General features: G+C 39.2%; 2 protein-coding genes across 2 annotated transcripts; one reads left to right on the top strand and one right to left on the bottom strand.

The window, feature by feature from the left end:
- The first annotated feature begins 1,607 nt into the window (after nucleotides 1-1,607).
- Nucleotides 1,608-7,846, top strand: FFAR4 (free fatty acid receptor 4). Its single transcript, XM_039709222.1, has 3 exons — nucleotides 1,608-2,272; nucleotides 2,995-3,123; nucleotides 6,809-7,846. The coding sequence occupies exons 1-3, from the start codon at nucleotides 1,739-1,741 to the stop codon at nucleotides 7,214-7,216; spliced, it is 1,071 nt and encodes a 356-aa protein (XP_039565156.1). The 5' UTR covers nucleotides 1,608-1,738; the 3' UTR covers nucleotides 7,217-7,846.
- A 151-nt stretch (nucleotides 7,847-7,997) lies between these two features.
- On the bottom strand, nucleotides 7,998-14,632 carry RBP4 (retinol binding protein 4). Its single transcript, XM_039709221.1, has 6 exons — nucleotides 14,474-14,632; nucleotides 14,178-14,313; nucleotides 13,360-13,496; nucleotides 13,123-13,229; nucleotides 11,564-11,776; nucleotides 7,998-8,200 (listed from the first exon to the last, which is right to left on the bottom strand). The coding sequence occupies exons 2-6, from the start codon at nucleotides 14,304-14,306 to the stop codon at nucleotides 8,187-8,189; spliced, it is 600 nt and encodes a 199-aa protein (XP_039565155.1). The 5' UTR covers nucleotides 14,307-14,313; nucleotides 14,474-14,632; the 3' UTR covers nucleotides 7,998-8,186.
- Between the last annotated feature and the right edge of the window lie 7,279 nt (nucleotides 14,633-21,911).

Raw genomic sequence — 21,911 nt, 5'->3', positions numbered from 1 at the left:
TAAAGAATCAGTTCATAGCAGAGCCAACATAAATTGTGGCTAGATATGCCAAGCACTCATCATAAATGCTAATAAAAAATCGCTAGGTCTATTAAATTTATTGAAATTTTTGCAATATGGATGCAGATATTTTTTCTCCCATCAAATGACATAGAATAAAGTATCTATATTGAGAGACTTGCCAGTCACTTGTGTTGCTTGCTGAAAAAAGACCCAATCTTTCCAAGTTTTTTTATTGTCTTCACTTGAGTTCACAGCCCATCCCCTTAACATAAATTATGCCCACATTTCATGCAGTCATCCATCAGTAGGAGCCAGGAGCATTTCATACACCTGTTTAGGCTGCCCTGCAAACTCCTTGTTTGATGAGATGGCATAGATAGTTAGAACCACTAATTGAAATAATTGCTAATTTAAATAAATGCAAATTCTGCAGAGGCAAAGATATGGGAAGCAGTCCAGGAGAGATGTCACTCTTGTCATCCCTCATTAGCAGATTGCCCCTTCAAAGGACCAAGTTTCTGGAATCCCCACTAATCTGGAATCCCCGCTAATGCCGTTGCATAAATGGTTGATGGCAGGGTCACACCCAGGGTACTGCAGAAGCACTGCCCGTCACCTGCTCCCCGTGGCACACCAGTTTTGTACTGCACACACGTGGAATAACTCTCACCTCATCAAATGTTGTAGGTCCACACGCTGAGCCTCTAAGTGCACCCTTGAGCGCCTGCACTGGCACTCAGCCAAATGAATTCACCCAGCTTAAAGTTATACGACTGTTTACATACTTTATGAAAACATTTTATCTTATTTTATGAGACATTATCCACCTGTCTGTGACAATTTACATGCTTCATTCCCAGCTCATTTCTAAATCATCTGAAGTGAAGAGCCTAAGTGGAAAGCCCTACTTTCATTTACAATCTGAGCAACTGCTTCTAGTAGTAATTGAAGTTCAGAGAAAATAAGGTATTTTCTATGTTTGTCTTACTTTAACAGGCTTCTCCAACATGAACTCATAACACAGGCTTGATTCTAGATGAATTTTGTACAGATCCCCAAAATCATGTTGGTGACACTTCTCCACAGTTAGGACAAGCAATGCACACATCTGCTGTTCCCAAATGCCACTGTCAATACAGGAGGTGATAGGTAATTTTCTTTTTTCTTACCCTAGATTTTTCTTTTCTTTTATTTTTTTTTCTTACCCTAGATTAGTCTGGTCATCCAAGGCTCCTGAGGAGAGCTCTCAGAGTGGTGTGGCAGCCATCCATGTTTCTAAGCCATGCATACCCCATTGGATGGGAGCAGACTGAGTGGCCTCCCAGGTCACTGGCACTGCCAGGGCCTGCCTGGAGAGCCGAGATGAGGAGGCTGGGCCTGGGTGCCTGGGCATGGAGATGGCAGCGTGCTGACCCACACCCTGCCCAGGGAGGCGTCGGGCAGCCCCTCACGGCCGCCCCACGCACTGCGGCCTCGCCTTTGTGTGAGCTCCACCGTGTTTACTCTCCCACTTCCTTGTTCCACTCCAGTGCGAGGGCCATAAACCGCCCAGCTGGCACGGCTGAGCCCTTGGTAGCAGGGGCAGGAGGAAGAGGAGGGAGGGGATGGCGGTCATCCCCTGCCTCTGTGCTGGGAGGACACCCCAGGTGCCGCCCTGGTGGTTGGGAGCGCAGCCCTTGCCCTAGGGCTGGTGCCACCATCCCCGGTGGGTCTCTCATGCCCTCTGGCCACCCTCATGCTCGTGTCCAGGGGCACACCAGGAGGGAACAAGACCTATTTCCCCTTCTTCTCGGACTTCAGGGGCCACAATGTGACGGCCTTGCGCATCGGCGAGTCCTCTGCCCTGGCCTTCATCTTCCTGCTGTCGCTGGCGGGAAACATCTGGGGCATCTGCCTGCTGGTGAGGCGGCACCGCCGGCTCTGCGCCGCCAACTGCCTCGTCCTCAACCTCTTCTGCGCCGACCTGCTCTTCATCACTGCCATGCCCTTCATCGCCGTCGTGCGCTGGACCGAGTCCTGGGTGCTGGGCAACTTCGTCTGCCACCTGCTCTTCTATGTGGTGAGCCTGAGCGGCACCGTCATCCTCCTCTCCCTGTCGGCCGTCAGCCTGGAGCGCGTCGTCAGCATCGCCCGGCTGCGCCACGCCGCCCTCCGCCGCCGCAAGGTGCTGGCCGCCGCCTTGCTCCTCATCTGGGGCTTGGCCGCCCTCGCCACCCTCCCGCTCTGCTGCTTCTTCACCGTGGTGCGGCTGCCCGCCCCCGCCGGCCAGGTGAGGGCGAGCGCCGGGCGCGCCCGCGGCAGCCGGGCCGGGCCGGGCCGGGCCGGGGGGCGCCGGGACCGACGGCGGTGGAGGCTCGCCCGCCTCTGCCGCGGCGAGACAGCGGCAGCGAGGAGCTCGCCTGCAGGGCTCTGGGTGCCGGGCAGTTGCGAGGCTGTGCCCGGAGCTCCCCCGGCAGCCCCCGGCCCGCTCTCCCCGCGGACCGTCCCGTTAGGTGGGAACCGCGCATCGGCTGAGATTCTCTCTGCGTTCCTCAGTGCGGCTCAGAGATCTCCTTTTCAGCTCACCTCCCTTTACCGAGGGATCAGCATCCTGGGAGAGTTGCCCTGCACCCACAGCCCTCTCTGTACAAAATGGCCATGCACAGATTTTTCTGCCTAATATTTTGAAATGCATACAAAAGCACGCCTAACATGACACTTGAATAAGTTATTACGTTTAGGGTCTGTAAGTTTCAATTTTAAAGTTGCCATTACCATTTGATAAGAAATCAATGGAAGTATGCCAGTGATGGACATATCTATTTGTGATTGTATGGGCTTCTAAAGCCATCAAATAATATATTACTTGACTGCTTTGTCTAAATAGAAAGCTTTCACAGTCTTAGTTTCATCTTGGTTCAGCCATTTTTTAAGCATAGAGGGAGATAAGAACAATGCTGTACTGAAAATAATTGTACATTATTACTTTTCTTCTTAATTTTTTACAAATAGGACATTCACATTTGCACTCTGGATTGGCCCAGCCCTGCAGGAGAAACAGTGTGGGATACAACCTTTGCCATTATTTTCTTTCTGATACCAGGATTAATCATTGTCATCAGTTACTCCAAAATCTTACAGGTATGTTTTTCCTTTAAATTTTGTTGTAAAAGAAAGTAACTCACTAGGCATCAGCATATTGTCACTAAATACAAATACACGTAAAGGGAACAAACATAATTTGTTCAATAATATAAGTATGTGATATGAGGGGTATTTCAACCTGCATATAACACCCTGTATACTTCAATTAAGAACATGCTTCAACAGCACATTTCCAGAGGCCCAACACATGGTTTTTCTTCTTATGTATAGTATTAAATCCACTTTTTCATTTATGTGCTGTTCATACTTAAAGACTGTCAGTCTCCTAAATGCTGAAATAGTCAAGCATTTGAAATAACTAAAAACTAGATTTTTGCTTTCCTTGAGCCTAAATTCATCATAAGGGATTGGTAAAAAAGCAGAGAAAGGCAGGACTAGAAAAAAACCCCATCCACTTTTTGATCTACTGGCTTTCTGCATGTGTCTTTAGTACACAGATCTCATTAGATTATACTTAATCCTCCACAATTTCAAATATTGTAAACAAAACCTGTAAATTAAACCATCTTCTTCCACTTTCTTTCTAAGTCGATGATGTTTAACATATATGCTGAAATATAAGCCAAGCCACCCAGCACCACAGAGTTTTAACCTATAGTCTAGCAAGCATTATATTAGCATCTAATTTCCTTTTAAACTATCCAAAACCACAGTGACAAAGATCTAGAAATCTTCAAACCAAGCACTTCAAACTAGTCACTGCAATGTCTAGTTTTTAACAACCACCCACAAGATCCTTGCTTCCTTTATTGGGTAATTAAACTTCTTAAAACATATATAAGAAAATTATAGGTTTTGGAAAGGAACCTCAACATACATAGATTATTGAGCAAGGAGTTAACTGATGAAATGCTGAGCACCAATGGGCTGTGGATGTACATGCTGGATGTAGGTGTGAAAGGAACCTAGGACATAGAATCTGGTCTCCACATATCCTTGCCTGTTGATCAAACTTAAACTTGTAGTAAAAGTCATCAGCCTGTAGTTTCTGTACTGTCTATTAACTCACTATAACCTTGAGGTAGATGCATTAGGTGAACCTCTTCTAGTGAAGTAAAGCACTTGCAACCACATACACATTGGCAAAAAGTGTAGAGTAACTCACTGGAGAGCGAGTCCTTTGAAAGAACTGCAAAACACCGCAGGCCAAGAAATGCCACAGTTCTTGGTCAGAGGCCAGGACAGGAATGCTGTTTGTTAGTCCTGTCCTTGCAGACCCCAGATTACAGGTAAATTTATAAAACAAAATGGCACATAGGGAGCTGGAAACCGAAAGCAGAAATATTGGATTACAAGACATGCCCGTGCTGCTCTGCTCCTGTTTCGTTTCTAACTTGCTAAGAGAGATGCTAAAATACATTACCATTTCTGCTGAAATGAGGAAGGCTTGAGGCCCATAGCAAGATATAATTGAATCTTCTCTCTCTCCAGGAAGCAAGCTGAACTGAACAGAACTGAACTGGAGAATGTCTCAATCCCTAAGTCATTCCCAAGAGCAGACTCTCACTTTGTGAGAGTGCTCCGTTATGCCAGTACACAGGTAGCATGATTCTCAGTATTGCTGAAAGCAGTGCCAAGCAGTCATGTATTCATGTTACAACATTGATGATGATGATGAGGATGATGAGGACTGACTACAGATACAAGACCTGAAATTTTTTTAACAAATATACACTACTGCAAATGTGTACTTCACAATTTACTCTGAAACTATTATTGTTACATAACACTTCCCAGAACCCTGGCAAAAATGATAGATTAGATAGATAGATTTGTAATTTATTTGGTTTTCCATTGTCAGAGGCTAGAGCTAGGGAAGATGTCTGTGTTCTGGAAGTTACATGCTTATATATATATATGACTTCTAAGTTCCTGTTTGTCCAAGTGTGGTCCAGATGCCAAGGACAGGTGTCTATACTGGGCAGACCAAAAAGAGATCCACAACATACCACTGCCATCCCATTTATCTTGAACTCTTTCTTAAGAAGCAGTTGTGTCTTATTTACAGTCCTGGTGACTCTTGCATTCTTAGTTCTAGGCTGTGCAGCTCCTGTAGGAAAGACAGAAGGTATTTATATGGGACAGATAAAAATGTATCTGATGAGGACATTCTGTAGCAGTTTTAAACAGTGGAGACTGAGAAGTGCACACAACCCAGTTTTCCTACTTTTATATTAGAAGTGGATATTAGTCCTTTGCATTTTGTGAAACCTTCATTCTTACTGAGAGAGGTTAGGCACTCTCTGAGAACAGCTCTTGGTTTTGGACTGTTTGGAGGAGTTAACCTCGTTTCTGAATTCCAGATTGTACAGCAGAAGATCATCAAGCTGGCGTAGTTTTACATGCACAGGACATCAGAATTCTCTGCTCCTTTTAAATCAGGGAAGCAGCTAGTGATACTGTCCCCTTCTCAGCCTCAGAAGCTGCTAAGAAACCCACTTTTGGTTCATGGGTTTTAATTTGATTAATACACCTACATTCTATTGAAATATTTAGAAGATGTCTAGATTCTTAATTAGTATTTATCTCCTTGACAAATTCAGAAAACTGCTAACAGAATGACAAATTTCTCTCTCTCTCTCTAAACATTTTCAGCCTTACCTACATCAGGAAGTTAAAATGTTGCTAGTATTAGTGTTATCCTTCCTGTAGTTTCCGCTAAAGGGAAAAGTGGCAGGTGCAGCCTTACCTTTTGACTTTCCTATGTAGACAGCTACGGATTGATCAAAGCCTTGATCAATCAAGCCTTGATTGATCAGGGTTTTTGAAAACACCCCTTCCTTATGCATGCAGGAGATAAAGTGGCATCTCAGTTATTTAGCACAAATCTTTGCTATATATTTCCATTTTATTTTATTTGCATCAGAGGTATAAATGTAACAAACTTAATTGTGCCATGCCAACTTCAGGGAAGACAGGGATGTAGAGCTGAGGATTTCAGGTTTTCTGCAAGCCCACTGGGTCCAACATTCTACCTAATGAGAGACAATGCACACCTATCAATACTAGATTTCCAAGCTACCCATAGTCTAGTTTATTACATCAGAGAGTACTTTTAAAAGACACAGATTTTTATAGTGACTGAAAGGATCTGTAAGATTTCATAGAAAGGAACTGTGATTACTGTCTGAAAAGCTAAGTGTGACATAAAACAATGCACAATCTTATTCACATTTAAAATAATTTATTGTAATAAATTTATGCTCCTTCTAATACCTACCTTATAATATCAGCATGGCCATAAGTGAATTGAATCATCTTCCTTCTTGCACATCAACAGGATTGTTAACTATGTTCCAGTTTGCATTTGTGAAAAAAATCAATGGGTTTCTTTAGATAGAACAAATGAGGTCATAATTTGAATTTAATGGGATTTCATGAGTAATTAAGACTGTTCTATGCTGAAAAGCATTTGTGACTGGTAGAGAGCCATGAAAAGAACAAGCACTTTGCCCAATGAGATAAATTCACAGCTGAGGAAAAAGAATTGCTATTGAAGTGAGAACATTTGAAATGGAACCATGGACAAAAAGTACAAATGAATTCTGCAATGTGGTTTTTTGTAGTCACTTTCCAAAAGAAAACATCATGTGCCAAGATTTATGTTTTCACTTGTAGAAATATGTTTTAGTGAAAGTTGCTTTCTTCTCTTTTACTGCAGATTACAAAAGCATCAAGAAGAAGTTTAAATGCTGGTTTAGCCTACCCAGAACATCATCAGATTCGTGTTTCCCAGCAAGACTACAAACTATTCAGAGCCCTTTTTCTGTTGATGATCTCTTTCTTCATTATGTGGACTCCAATAATAGTAATTATTTTTTTAATTTTAGTTCAGAACTTCAAAAAAGATTTAAATATTTTGCCATCAGTTTTCTTCTGGATAGCATTATTCACTTTTGCCAACTCTGCTGTCAATCCAATTCTGTATAATGTTGCCCATTTCAGACGTAAATGTCAGCAAATTCTTCTCTGTTGTACAGGGAACCCTGAAAGGCATGGAGCAGGTACAGAAACCACTGCAAGAAGAAGCAACCATGAACAGCCACATTTGTCTTTCATTACCAGATAATTATTTAAAGTCTGAGCTGTGCCACACTTTGGATTTTGTCTATACTATCCCAGGTCACATAGGTCATTATGTTATAGTATTACATGCCAGAGGAGGAAGAAAAAAAACAAATGTATTTTTAATTCTTGCAGGTAAAATGCTCTTGACTTCACTGCTTTGCCCCAGTAAGATTTGGACAATTTAATTTAAGGGATTGAATTCTCCTCTTCTGCTGAAATAAATAGAAATATGGCAGTGAACTTGGTGAATGTAAAATAGTTGAATTAAGTACTTTCAAGTTTCTAGTGCAAATGTTCATCCTCAGAAAGTATCTGCTTTTTTAAAAATCCAGGTTTTGAAGGGATCTTGATTAAACACTTCAACCAGTTTGGTTCCATCTCAAATTAAAAATATGGACTTAATACATTTGAATTAACAAGTAAAGAATAAATAAATAAATGGTTAATTGTCATGTGTAAAACAGTTCTTTTAAAATATGCATTTTTTTATGTCTTCATTAGTCATATAATAAAGTTAATTAGTAGGATCACTGAAATTCCTTTCTCTTTTCTAAATGATTTCTAATATTTTATAGGGAAAATATAATGTTCTAGTTGAAAAGAAAATACTTATACTTGGAAGTTTATGATAAACACTCTTTTAGTCAGAAATTGAAACCACTAAAGAAAGAAAGATTAAATTCTTAATTATCACCAGGCATGAGTTCAAAAGAGTGCACTAAGATAACAGGCTACTAATGAAACCAATGTGTATATGTGTACAGATTTGCATACAATTTGCATTCCGTGTAATCCAAGTTTATTAAAATGTTTCATTGGTTTATTAACAAGTTGAGCTACACAGCTCAGATAAATATATTGAAAATCTAAATGGACCCATTTAAAGCATTTTCCAGAGAACACATGATCAATGTGTTAACTTTACATCCATGGTGCTGTTACATGGCTTCTTTCTGTAGGGCTGGATCTCCTTAAGAGCAAAATCCTGAAACACACAAACCACAGTTGTGTTTGTCAAGCACTCCCAAAATTTAATTACACAAACTTTCACCAAATTTCAAATGCATGCATATCTAATTTCTATAAAATGCTCTTGAGTCCAGCAGTCAGTTACTTGTAATAACAATGCCATTACCTTACTCCGCAGTTTATAATTCTAAGGAATTTTCAACTCAGAACAAAACAGGAATTCATCCAATCTGTTACCCTCTCCTGAGAATTTTAATAGTTTTGCAGACAACATACTGGGCAGATCAATGATAGAGTATCTTTACTGGATTTAAGAGAGTCTATATTTTAACAAGCTTCTAATTATTTGCCTAAAAAGAATTAATTTGGGAATGTCTTTCAAATAAGAATCTCCTGACCCCCAAAACTTCTAATAGCAATAGTAAATTAGCAGAAGGAATATACCACTCTATTTCTCAATTGCTGCTTCTAAGAAATGGTAACAGCAGATGCAGCTTTCAACTCTACTGACATGACACTGTATTCACAAGTACTTTCACTTAATATTGACACTTTAATATTGACACTATTGACATTACACAGCTTAAAGTTACTTGAGCTATTACTCTGAGACACTAATTGTATCATAGCTTGAGCTGTATTTGAGAAGAAGCTACCACAATAAATGCAGTGTAAGTTAGAACAAAAAACTTTCATTTCCTAGGCTTCTCTTTTGCCTTGAACAGCCAGTACAGATATTTCAATTTTTTTTAATCAAGTAAGTTTTGTACATCTATTAGTTGAGCAGGCACACACACACAAAGTCTTAATTAGCTTCCAGACATAGGCAGAGTGTGCACAATTAGCAACAAATACCAGGCTATTCTTGCAGCTTTACTAACATCAGTCAGAATTTTATCACAGTAACAATGGGATGCAGGTCAGTGCAGACGATTGAAGTTGGTTTGTTTTGGAAATAATTCTGTAGCTCTTAAGAGCAGAGTTAAAATGAAAGCAGTAAAGGTTCCAATCCACACATAAGGAATTAAGCAATTTTTGTAAGAGTTTCTGATATGAAGCTTCCAAGTTTTTTTTTTTCAGTTTAGCTCACAATCATTCCCTCAGTCGCAAATGTGCTTGCTTTTCAGGAACTTTGGCTTGATGATACTGGAGAATTCAGAATCAACTAGTAATAGGGTCCTGATCAATAAAGGGGAAAATGCAAATCACTGGCTTTAAGTTCAATTTATGCTTTGGTTCTGGGCTTATAAACTCTGCCATAAAAAGGTACCCAGGCTCTTATTTTCATTTGCAAATTACAGAACTCACACAGTCATGTCAGGCGCTGCACTCAACACCTAACATCTGAGTGTAATTAGGGTAGCAAACAAAGAACAGTGTGACTTGGTAGATTAGATATTTGATATCCAAAACAAACAAGAAGAAGCATGATCAACTTTTAAATTATCTTAGACTCAATAGAATAATCCTAAACATTTGATTATTTGTCTTTCTCAATTTCAGAAATTTTTATTCTTGCTGGACTTTATTTGAAAAGAGGGGAATGCAGGATTCAAAACAGAAAAGTATAATAAATTTATATAAGGACATTGTTTATTTTCTATCCTACCACTTATGCAGTCATACAAATCATTCCCAGAAGCTGATTCCATTTGACTTATGTTGTCTCCAAATTCTCATTCAAGACAATTTTTTTTTCATTGTTGTCGGCACTTTTCCCAGATCACTACTGTAAACAGCACCTACTTCAGCAGAGTAGGTGGCACCCTGTTCTTCAAGGCACCCTGCTATCAGCATACCACTTTACAACACAGCAGTGTATTACTCTGTGTTTATGGATCAGATGAACAGCCAAGAGAGCCACAACAGCTGACTCTGCTCGTCTGTTCTTTCTTTATAAGACACAAAAGTTCCTTCAGTCAATCCCAGTTTGTTCTAGCATGTCATTGGGAAAAGCCTTTAATCTTGATTTACAGATTTCAGTGATGAAGAACATACAACAGCTCTTGGTAAACTGTTCCAAAGGTTGGTGACCTTTGGAGTTAAACAAATGGCTGTTTATTTCTGCTCTAAATGTGTCCAGTTTAAAGTTCCATCCATTTAAATTTATTATTTCTGTGTGTGCAAGTCCTTTTCTATCCAATTCCTATTGCTTGTGTGGACAAGGACAGGCTACTCAGGTCAGCCTTTAACCTCTTCCTAAGAGGAAAAGATTAAAATCTTTAAAGCACTCACTAGAGGACACATTTTACAAACTTTCAATCATTTTCTCTGCTTTTCTTCGAAACTTCTAATTCATCCTCAATACTTTTTCCAGTTATGCTTGTCACCTAATGTGACATAGCAATTAGACCTGTGCCAAGCACAACAATCTCATGTGAGTCTTGGTTTACACATTCAAGAATCATATTAACTCTTTTGCTCACATCATTACATTGGGAGTTCCCATTCAGCTGACTCACCAGTCAAGTCTTTAGAAATAGCATGTCTTCCAGAATGTGAGGGGTGGGGAGGGAGTAGGGAGAGATACTACTATTTTATTTGTTCTAAATATTTTGATTTTTCTGAGTGTAATTCTTATCATATGAAACACTAGGGAGAGATACTACTATTTTATTTGTTCTAAATATTTTGATTTTTCTCCTTCTGGGAGAAATTCCCCACTCTGAGTGTAATTCTTATCATATGAAACATTATGATTTCTTCTAGATTATTACCATTTGGCCTTCTGTATTACACTTGAGCATAAGAGAGCTAATTCCTTGTGTTGTAAGCTCAGCCTGACTATATGACTCAAGGTAGTATCATGCTTCCAGTATGAGGGCTATGTCCCTCTTCCACAGCTCTTTGTAAACAGTTAGCATGAGGACTTGTGAGAAAGGGTCTTCTATAAAGTATGAGGGCTATGTCCCTCTTCCACAGCTCTTTGTAAACAGTTAGCAGTTGTGAGAAAGGGTCTTCTATAGGGTATCATTCCAAGACTTTTATTTTCCTTAAAAGCCTTTCTGAAGAATTTCTCAAAAAAGTATTTGAACAAAGAGATGTGATAAAAGCTGCCCAATTACTTTTTACCATAGCTATGAAGTTTATCCTTAATATGTTTACTCACACTACATTGATTTAATTGTTTTACAACTTCCTCTAATTACTGTTTCAGCTGACCTGATATGCTGCATGAAAAACTATGCACCTCAGCTCTCCTTCAGATAAGGGAAGTAAAAGTTGGAAATAACTTACTACAAACTCCAGTTTTCAAAAGACAATGTTACAGCCACTAAGTAAAAGGCTTTATGCATTTGATATCTTATGATCAATAGAATCCCAGTGCTTTAGTCATTAAACCCTGGAATAAAATTCTTCAGAAAAAAAAAGTTCTCACCATTATGAGCGATAACTCTGTATTTTCTCTCCAAACAGAGGTCCATCTGCCTTTGTCTGACAATTTTCAGTGCATCTGGAGGCAATCCCTTGGGGTCCCGGGAGAACACAAAGGAGTAGCTATCAGCACAAGTGCCATCTGCATTTAGTTGGCGGCAGGAGTAATGAAGAGCATATGTATCATAATCTGTGTCCACTACCCAGTGATCATCGTCTGGAAGAAACCATAGCAAAGAAGAAAAAGTGTTAGAGACACCAGTGAAATCTAGTAAATCAGAAAGGATTGCTGCCATAACTCTTTTAAAGAAAATACTAAGATGTAGATTGGTACAAGTTATAGCAGATTAGCTTTTCTTTTATTCCTGTGTCCAGTATTTAATTCATGTTTATTTTTTAAAAGAAAATAAAGATGGATATGCTCAGCCTGATCAAGGTGACTCAAACCCATAAATATTTTCCTGCCAGGGATGTTACTTAGACTGCATTTTAAGGAAAAAGGTAATAATGCAGTTTGTTTGTGTATTAGAAGTATTTGCTACAAGTTCTGCCATAAACCCTCTTCTTAAAACACTGTTACAACTTCAGATAATTCTAAACTATATAGCTATGAAACCTGACAAAAATCTGGTCACACAGACACTCTGTTCTAACAGAAGTGAGGCTGTTTCAGTGTTTGCAGTAAAAGCTGATATATCTGCACCTTCCTCTCCTGGAGCTAAAGATTCTTCCTTGCAGTACATCTGCACTGGTGAAGGCAACACTCTGTTGTCTTCCCCTTCTCTCCTGTGAGGGGACACCAGACTTTTTAGAAGGGCAGATTTTGGGGTCAGACAGCAACCTGAAGAATCCGTGACTCAGCAGCATATTGTGAGGAGACCTGGGATCTGTTTTAAGACAAACTGGCATCCAAAACATGCTTTGTAACTGCGTCTTTGGATGGAATGGAGCTCCTATCAGTTCTGAATTCTACCTGCTTCTCTTGGAAACAATCCAAGGAAATGTTTTGAGCTACAAAGTGTCCGAATCTCTACTTGGCTCAAGGAACTCATTTTGCATAGGATGGAGAGATGACATAAAAGTACGAATATATACATATAATCATATTTGTCTCTTAAAACAGATAAATCTCTACATTTGCAGCCACAAGACCGAACAAAATAACATTTTATAAATCCTCTTCCCTGCTTGGCCAGCTCTGACGTCAGAGAGAACACCAGCATCCGGTAACTGAGTTCTGAACTAAAACAAGTCTTAAAATGCTTCATCTGCCTTTCATTTCTTTCCAAACAGTGGCCAATTCAATTATATTGTTGGGTAACAAACAAATGAAATACAAAGATCTACAAAGGCCAGGTCTTCACTTGTTTAAAGAAAGCCAACCAGCTGTCCCATATAAAAAGTAGTGATTACCTTGTTCATATTAAGCTTTGCAGTATGATAGTTATTAAGTTTTTAAAATGTGTTTAAGAAATTCAACAGTACTTTTTCTTTCCCCAGCATGGAAATACAACATAACTAGTCTTCCAAGCAGTTCTGCATCTTCTATAGTTAAGTACTCACTTCCTTTCTGCAGAAAAGAGGCGACTCCCCAGTATTTCATCTTGAACTTGGCAGGATCCTCTGTGTCAGTGAAAGAGCCAATCATGTCAGCACAGACATCCCAGTTACTGTAGCCAAAGAAAAGATCACATTCCAGTGTAAGAGCACAGGTTCAGTGTGACTTGCACAGGGGTAGCAGGTAGGATTGGAGCAGTAGCTTAGTGAAATGGAACAAGAGGAGAGTGGCAAAGAGCTTACTTGAAGAGCCTGACTCTGCCCTTTGCAGTGGCAGTCATTTGTCCATTCTCATCTACGGTGAACTGGGCTACTACATTGTCCTGCAGAAACAGCCCCTCAGGATCTTTTTTTGCCATAGCATACCAGGTGCCACTGTACTGCAAGGAAATAAGAAAGCCTACAGTTAGACTTAGAACAATGGAAACATCACAACCAGACAGTACAGAGTAGGGGATATGACAGAGGGAAGAGCATGCAGATCTTTGACACCACGCCTCAAAAGTCTACCTAAGAAGCAAATCTATCTGTTTCAATAGCATAAACCCATCAATACATGCCAGTGCAATCATAATTTGTGGAAATACTGACTCTTTTTGGTAATCTTATATGTATCTGCTGCAGATACAGATAAGATTACCAAAAAAAGGTCAGTATAATATAACAAAGTACATAACAAAGCATAACAAAATTTAGTGGAAAAAAGAATAACAACTGGCAGATCTTGCCAGATCTATGTACATTTATTTCCTTGCAATGGTGTCTGAAAACACCAGAGTATTAATTTTTCATAGAAAAAACAGCCGAATCAATACAGTCCTTCTGCTTATACCCTACCGTTTGTGACCAGTCTGCTAAAACTCAGTTTCTGCAGTATTCCTTTATCAGGTGCATCAGGATCCAGCATCTGCGGAGATGTGGACATCACACACTTTAGCTGCTTCTCAGTATCACACTCTGTGACTTCAAAATGTGACCACACTGGTGCTACTGAATGCCAAATTTTGTAGCCTGGAAAGAGCTATGCAAGACATCACAGACCCAGGAGAGTAAAGATTTACCCTGGTCTTATCGAAGTTCTCCTTGACTTTGAAGCTGCTTACTCGGCAGTCCCGCTCTGCAGTGCTGCTGCCCATCAAGGCCAGTGACAGCAGCAGCAGCCAGGGCAGAGCTCTCTCTGTGTGAGCCATCCTGTCCCTGCAGCAAACAGAGAATAGCATCAGAAACAGGCTCTGTCACACAAGTGAAGGGAGGAAGGCTGCCCTGGTAGGTCGCCAGGGTGCCACACAGCTTTCCCTGATGCATATGCAGGCAAGGCCCCTGGTTGTCCCCAGCCCACAACAGCAGGGTCCCTTACAGACAGTGCCGGTCCCTGGAGCCTCTTGAGAGCCCAAGCGTTGATGGTGGCGGCAGTGCCCAGGCAGGGAATGCTTTATGTACTCCTGGGGCTTTCGCAACCCGCTGAGCCGCAGGGCCAGCATTGGAGAGGGCAGCGGGGAGGCGGGCTGGTGGATGCTGCAGGCTGGGGCCCCTTCACAACAGCCTCTTGCGTAACACCCATGGGCTCAGGTGGTCTTTGACCCTGATCTGCAGCCAAGCAGGCGCTAGGAACAAATGCCTCTCTTTGCTTTTCCCAACCTGAAAGCAGAGCTCACACCTGGGGGAAGGGGTGTGCACATGTGTGGGGAGAACAAATGGAATGAGAGGCATCCCACCTTTGCATGGGGGAGAGTGAACTGCCTCCACCTCCTCTGTGATTTTACACACTGCAGTCCAAAATCCATCTTACCCAATATGCTCGACCCAGTTACAAGGTGCAGACTTGTTTCCTCCACCTCCTTCCCAAAGTCCTTTCCTCTTCTACCCTGATAAACAATGGCAAACATAATACTTGCAAGTTTCTGCTCATGTTTCTGAAAGCCTGGTAATGCCAGAACCTCTTCACATCCTCATGACTGGCTCCCTCTTGCTTCCAAAGGGCTCTATGGGTAAATCATCTCCTGATCAGTGCCCATCAACAGGAACGGGGGCCCTGCAGATGCTCAGGATGGCAAAAGAGCCCTTTTAGGTGGTAGCAGAGCTTAAGTGTGGCCTGCAAGTATCCAAGTGCAGGTACACACCACATCTGGCTATTTTGACATCTGATTAATTTTAAATCAGATATTCCATAACTTCTGTTCTGTTTTTGGCAAACTGTTTTCAGTTATATAAACCATTATTTTCTCCTGTCCAGGCAAGTTTTGCTGCCTCTCAGTCAATATTTGTTCTCTAGTTTCAACATCTTTAGGAAGCATTAGAGAAAATCTGTTAATTATTTTCTAGGCATGTAACCAGAGCAGGATAAGAATGATTGTTACCAAGAGAACTAATTCACCCACCTTTTTCACCTCCCATATTTTTTTAAATAATAAAGGCAGAAGCCTGTTATTTGAAAGGCTGGTATACATTATTTTAAAAATCAAGCAAAAATATAATTTAAATATGGAGATACAAATGCAGTATAAAAAATACCTCAATAGTAGCTGATGTACAGCTTTAACCAATTTGTTCAGCATGGCCTTTTCCAGAAGTCTACTCAATATTCCTCTCATACATTCATAAAAATATTAGAGTTCTTACCGTTGCTGTCCTTTACAATCTCTTCTCATATATAATGCAAACAATCTGATTGATTTATTTTCCTTTTCTGCTTTATGTTGAAGGCTTTTTGCACAGTGAATATGTTTTGTTCACTTTCTTAAACATCTATTGCTCAAGGCTGTTCCATGTCTGCCTTTGAATTCCTGGATAACATCAACCATTACAAATTCCACTATATTTAATATTAAGCTTCTATTAATAGTAAATAGCATATTTAACACAGGGAATTAGAAGGGTGTATGTATATTAATTGTCCTGAAACTTTCAGTGATATCTGCAATAAGTCAACATTTCCATTTTTAAGCTGAGATTTTCAAATTTGCTAATTCCTACAAAGACTGAAGAGAAAAAGTAAACTCTATTCTGCTGGTGACTTTCAGAATCTTGCTCTAGTCTGGCAATGGTGATACCAGTGATACATACACATTTTTATAAAACCTTTACAAACACTCACTGGTCTTAATATATGAATTCATCATGTGAACAAGACCAAAATCAACATGGATTTTCTTTGTTCAGTGTCTCACATGACTGATAGCAATAAAATGGATTATAGCTTAATTAATAAGTTTTGAATCTATTGCTTTATTTAATACCAAAGAAAACAATTATTTCTTTATTCTTTGCCAGTTTGTGAAATATTATCATTTCTCCTAAGTTTGTTCTGTTCAAAAATCTGCATACTGCTTTACATTACCAGAGAGGTTCTTGCAGGATCAAATTTATTCCTATGAAGTTTTTCAATAGCATGATTGTCTATGAAGTTTTCAAAGGAGTCCACAGTCACTCATGCACATATGTCAAAACCTGCTGAGATTTGACCACCACTGAAAATCTAGGTCAGTGTTCCTTTTATACCTACTGCTATTGTCAGAAGATTTACAGACAGGAAATTAAACCAGGTGTCAACGAAACAAAAATTTACTTCTGTTAATAAGTTTTAATAAGATCAGTTCTAAATGTGTGCAAGAGATATTACCGTCTCCTAAATTAATCTGATGTAATAAATCTGAATCAGAAACATGTAATTTTGTATAAGCCATGGCACAGCATTTCTTTAATTGTGTACCTCTGCTGATCTCTGCAATATTTGGCAACTTATATCTGGTGGAGGTGCCTGACACATTTAGTAATTATAACTTCCAGTTATTCAGGTCCTCGAGTTTGGGATCTCTACAAACTCTAGACAATGCCCAAGGACAATCTTCTTTTGATGTGTTATCTTTGGGAATTTGGGGCAGTGCAACTCCAGTGAAATCACACCAGTATTTCCCTGTCAGATTTTGATAAGTGCAGAAGAGAAGCTGGGCAAGTCAGAATTACATGGAGGTTACCCAGGGAGCTGGGCTCTCTGCCTCCTCTGCTTTGGCTGTATCTCCAGTACTGCCTGTTGGAGACACAGCTTACATTGAGGGAGTCCTCTCAGGGTTACAGATGAATCACTTCCTTGGTTCAGTGGGACAGGGTTTCTAGGCAAAAAGGCTGCCCTGTTGTTGGTTAAGTGCAGATCAGCACAGTGCTGGGGGAGGAATGGAAGGTTTCTGGCAGACGAGAATTGCTATGGCAATTATGGGTGAATTCTTCCTCAGTCCTAAAAGATGCCAGCAGAACTGTGTAAACTCATAAACAGCGTAAACCTTACCCCAGTTAAATATCATTTGGATTGATTGGGCTCTGAGTTTGCTTGAGAAATGATGTCAGTGAGTGATCCTCATTCAGACCTAGATATTCACCTCACAGATTAATACTTCTCATGCAAACGAAAAGGAACTTGGGCCAGGATTTTGCATCTGAGAGGACTATGCATAGATCCAATCACTGATTTCCAAGGACTTCTTGGTTCTGGGAAAGATCAGACAATTATATTTAAGGGAATAATTAACATTTGATAAATGATTTAAATGTTGATACGTTTCATACATGACTTCTGACACCTGAGGCTGGCAGCATATTATCAGTATTACCAAATTTTTTTAAAGTCACTATGTATTTTTTGGAACTATATTTAACGAAAGGGAAAGAAGGTCTTCTACTTACTCATTTTGCCAAGAGGACAGAAAAGGAACTGACTTCTGGCAGTGATTCTGTGACTGATTATTTTCTACATTAATAGCATGTAAAATTCTGCAATATTTTCAATTAGATATAGCAAGGAAAAATATGGAAGGAAATGGTTGGGAAAAAAAACCTTTAATTATAGCAATTATTTTATCTTTATTATTTTTTTAAAAAGGAAGAAACTAATCAAATTACTATTTAAACATTTTTAACACTGCAACTTTCAAACTCTACATATTAAAATAACTAAAATTTTGGTTTTGTTCACAAGAATTAGTCGAGCTCTTAGGAGAAAGTTGACTCATAAACTGCTAGTAGGAAAGGGATCATCCATTTCCAGCCAGACTACACACAGACTGAAAGACTTTTTGCTGTGTTCTCTTGATTGTTTATTTATAGAATGCCATTCATAAACATAGGCATCCATTAAACTCTCAGAGGCAGATTTGCAGGCAAATGAATGACCACTGTGTGCACAGAGCAGGGGATGCAAGTGTAGCCAGTGCCCTGTGAAACCAGACTCATATCAATAACAAACGGCATGAGCTGTGCCAAGGAGCTCGGTGTACTTTGTGAGGGACAGCAGTGTACACTGTCACCATCACAACTGCTCCTCTTGGTGGCAGTCTGAGCACAGAGGTCAAGGACAGAATGGAATAGAAGAGATTGCCCTTTGCTCCATGCCAGCCTGTGTACTACCTGTTCTTGTAAATTAATGACGCGACATTTTGTTTAGGGAGTAAATTTACACTGAACTCTTTATAAACAGTATTTACTAACAATTAGTTTAAAATGGTACCTCTATTGTCTTTAGCAGGTCTTTTTGAGGATTTTGATTCTGAATTAAAACATTTTCTGGGCATATTACTAAAATGGAAACCATTTAAAACAAAGATCTAAAGTTCACCAGCAAGCTGGCCAGCTAGTTGGGAAGAGCTCTAAATTATAAATGATGAAAGACATAGATCTGATATCCTGAGTCCAGCAATGAACCACAAATTCACAAAGCAATAGGAGAATCTAACAAAAATAGAGGTTGAGAGAGCTGAGACTCTTCAGCCCAAAAAGGTTTGAGGGGATCTTAACAACATACGTACCTGACAAGAGGGCATGAAGAAGACAGTCAGACCCTTCTCAGCAGGGCTGAATAACATTCTCAATAGTAAAAAATTGTCACATAACCTAAGATCTCCAGGGAGTAAATGTGACAGTGGCTGACATTAAAAGACAGCTGCCTTTTGCCTTGTTCTGTATACTAAAATTCATGCCAAACTATGAAGAAATCCTTACTTTTGGTCAAAGCTGGGGTACATCTGACAACCCTTCACACTAGACTGGCCATTTACTACAGAAATTCTCCCCCAGAGTCTATAATCTCTGTAATCTACTAATTTCATGATATCCCAGAGCTAATAATTGGTAGTTTTAAGAGAACATAAACATTTGCAGCTCTATAGAAAAAGCAGTTAACTTAATATCTTCTGTGTATATGTTTTTAAGATTATTTTTGTAAGAAAAGGGGTAGAGAATTATTTTAAAAGAAGCATGAAATTAAGGATGTTTATGAATGTTCCATACCAAGAACCAAGATACTAAATCTGTGACACCAAAACGTTTTATTGTCAAAACCCGGCTGTGTTAGGGTCACACAGTACCTGTTGTAAAAACCTACAGAATCCATTCTCACAACCTATCAATTTAGAAAAAAAATCCAAACAACTCTGAACATTAATTTCTTGTATTATACATATGAATCTCCAATGTCCACACAGTGATCAAGATATTAACCACATCAAAAGTCATGCAACAGAAATAAGCATGTTTGATCTGTGCTTTTTTCAGAAAATCTTAACTGAATAAACCACATTAACTGCTATGGGGATGGGCAGAAACATTCAGATACAAACACTGAGTTGAACTGGGAAACCTTATAAATGCCTTTGACATTTACGTGCTGCTTGAATCTATTTAAATAACCATGTCTGTCAGTTATCCTTCTTAGGAGTTTCCATGTATCACAAGGGCTCAGGAATGGTCTACTACTAAGAACTACTCCATAAATAGTTCAATTTCTGTAGGTACTATGAACGTCAAAGGCAAATGACATCATATGTATTAAAATCTCAAAGCACACATACTTCTGAGAGTCTAAAATTAAACTGAGTTTAAATATAAATGTGAATTAACTTTAATAAAGATAAAATGTTCAATACTGTGGAAAAAAAATGAGATTAAAAGAGATAGAACAGAAAATAAATGTCATATTCCAGCAGAGAAACTTTAAAATTCATTACAACATTACAAAAATAACTTCTGTTGTTTTCTGATATTTCTTTCCATATCATTTCACACTTGACAGCATAAGAGTGCAATTTTAAGAGTGTATCTAAATTAAGGAAAATACAATAAGAATTTCTTTATGACACAAGAATGTCATAAAGAAATTCTTATTGTATTATGATTATGGCACAGCCCAGCTAGATCTGAAATATTTTATTGCAAAGAAAATGTATCCCCTTACAGTAGTACCTTACTAAAAAATTATCTTTATTTGTTATCTTGCAGTACAAGTAGTGTAGTCCTTTGTAAAAAGAGATGAGCATGAAGGAGATTTGGTGAAAGCATGACAAGCATTTTAGGTGATCTTGCCCATAGAAAAAAATGATAATAAAATTATAGTAAATTTGTTACTTTATAAAAATGTGAACACCCAACCTCCCAACCCCCAAAGAAAATGGCATCGCTTGGTCAGTTTGCCTGTATTCACTTGTTCTCCCTCCAGAGAGTGACATGCCGATCTATTTCACTGAATTGATGTGATCACAATATAAAGAACTGATGTTTAAACTTATTTATCACATGTAATAAAGACGAATGTGTAAGTCTTACACAGAAGTTAATTTTTTTAGAATGTTTTAGCTGGGCATAGACAGATGCTCTATAGGAACCTTCTACTTCAAAGAAACTACTATGTGGAAGGTCCCAAAGTCAGTAAAATATATGACTGAACACATAATGCAAAAAAAAGTTATTATTCCTTCACATGATTTCACTGAGTCTCTTCAACATCCTCTTCTTTTAAATCGCAGAATGAAAAGTAATCAGCTAGAAATTAGGAAGGTGACAAGCACTAATTTAACTCTGTATAGTTACATATAAAATTATTTTCAAGTCTCTAATGCTTTTATATGTATTGATCAAATATTGTAACTACTAATATTGAATTTGAGTAAGAATAACTGTGCCTTTCTTCTGCTGTTTTCTTGTAAACTGTGTGTGTGTACAGCAGTGAGAACACTCTGCTGTGTTGCCACAAGTTCCTATCACTGGGTCACCTGCCAGGAAACTGCTGCAAACTCACACCCACCAGGGAGGGACCTGTCCCCCAGGCTGCTGGGGGCAGCAACACAGTCAGAGAAAAGGAGCCAGGCCAAATTGTGTTTGTAATGTGCTGATTTTCATATACCTTTTAAAATCTGTAGAGCATCTACAGTCTGGCAAAAATTAGTTCCACACATAGTGTTTCATATAATGGTCAGAGGGAAAAGTAATGTTAAGTGTCATTGAGCATCTATCAGTGACCTGTTCCTCATGCTCAAGAGTATCTGTGTCAGCTGCCCATGTTGATTCTTTGAGATCTGTTGATAAATACTAATGTTGACACACTGTGGCTTCTGGCAGACAGATGATGTACTTTGGCAAAACTCTTTTCAAATTAAGAATGGCCAAAGTGTGTATGTTTTATTTTCTTACACCACGAATCTCTCATTGTTTTTGATCGATGTAGATGCCATAAACAGTAGTAAGATTAATTGTATTGCAGTCCTACTACTGTGCTGGAATTCATATCTGATTCAATGAACACAGATCATTTACTGTCACAGTTGCCACTTAAATTCAACCTTCTCACCCTTAGCTTTGGAATGTTTGCTCGCAAATTCAACACATTTTGCACCATTCCTTCTCCAGTCATGTGTGTAATGTTGAACTTCTAAGGCAGGAAACTTTAAACATCTACAACCATGTATCTGTATCTATACAGATACATGGTTATTTATGATATGTCTATGACCAGAGTCAAGATTCCCTCTTGCCTA

This window comes from Passer montanus, unplaced genomic scaffold (assembly GCF_014805655.1).
Source record: "Passer montanus isolate IOZ18808 unplaced genomic scaffold, ASM1480565v1 scaffold21, whole genome shotgun sequence".
Lineage (NCBI taxonomy): Eukaryota > Metazoa > Chordata > Aves > Passeriformes > Passeridae > Passer > Passer montanus.
The sequence above is the reverse complement of the archived record's forward strand: the minus strand, read 5'-3'. Positions and strand labels throughout refer to the sequence as shown.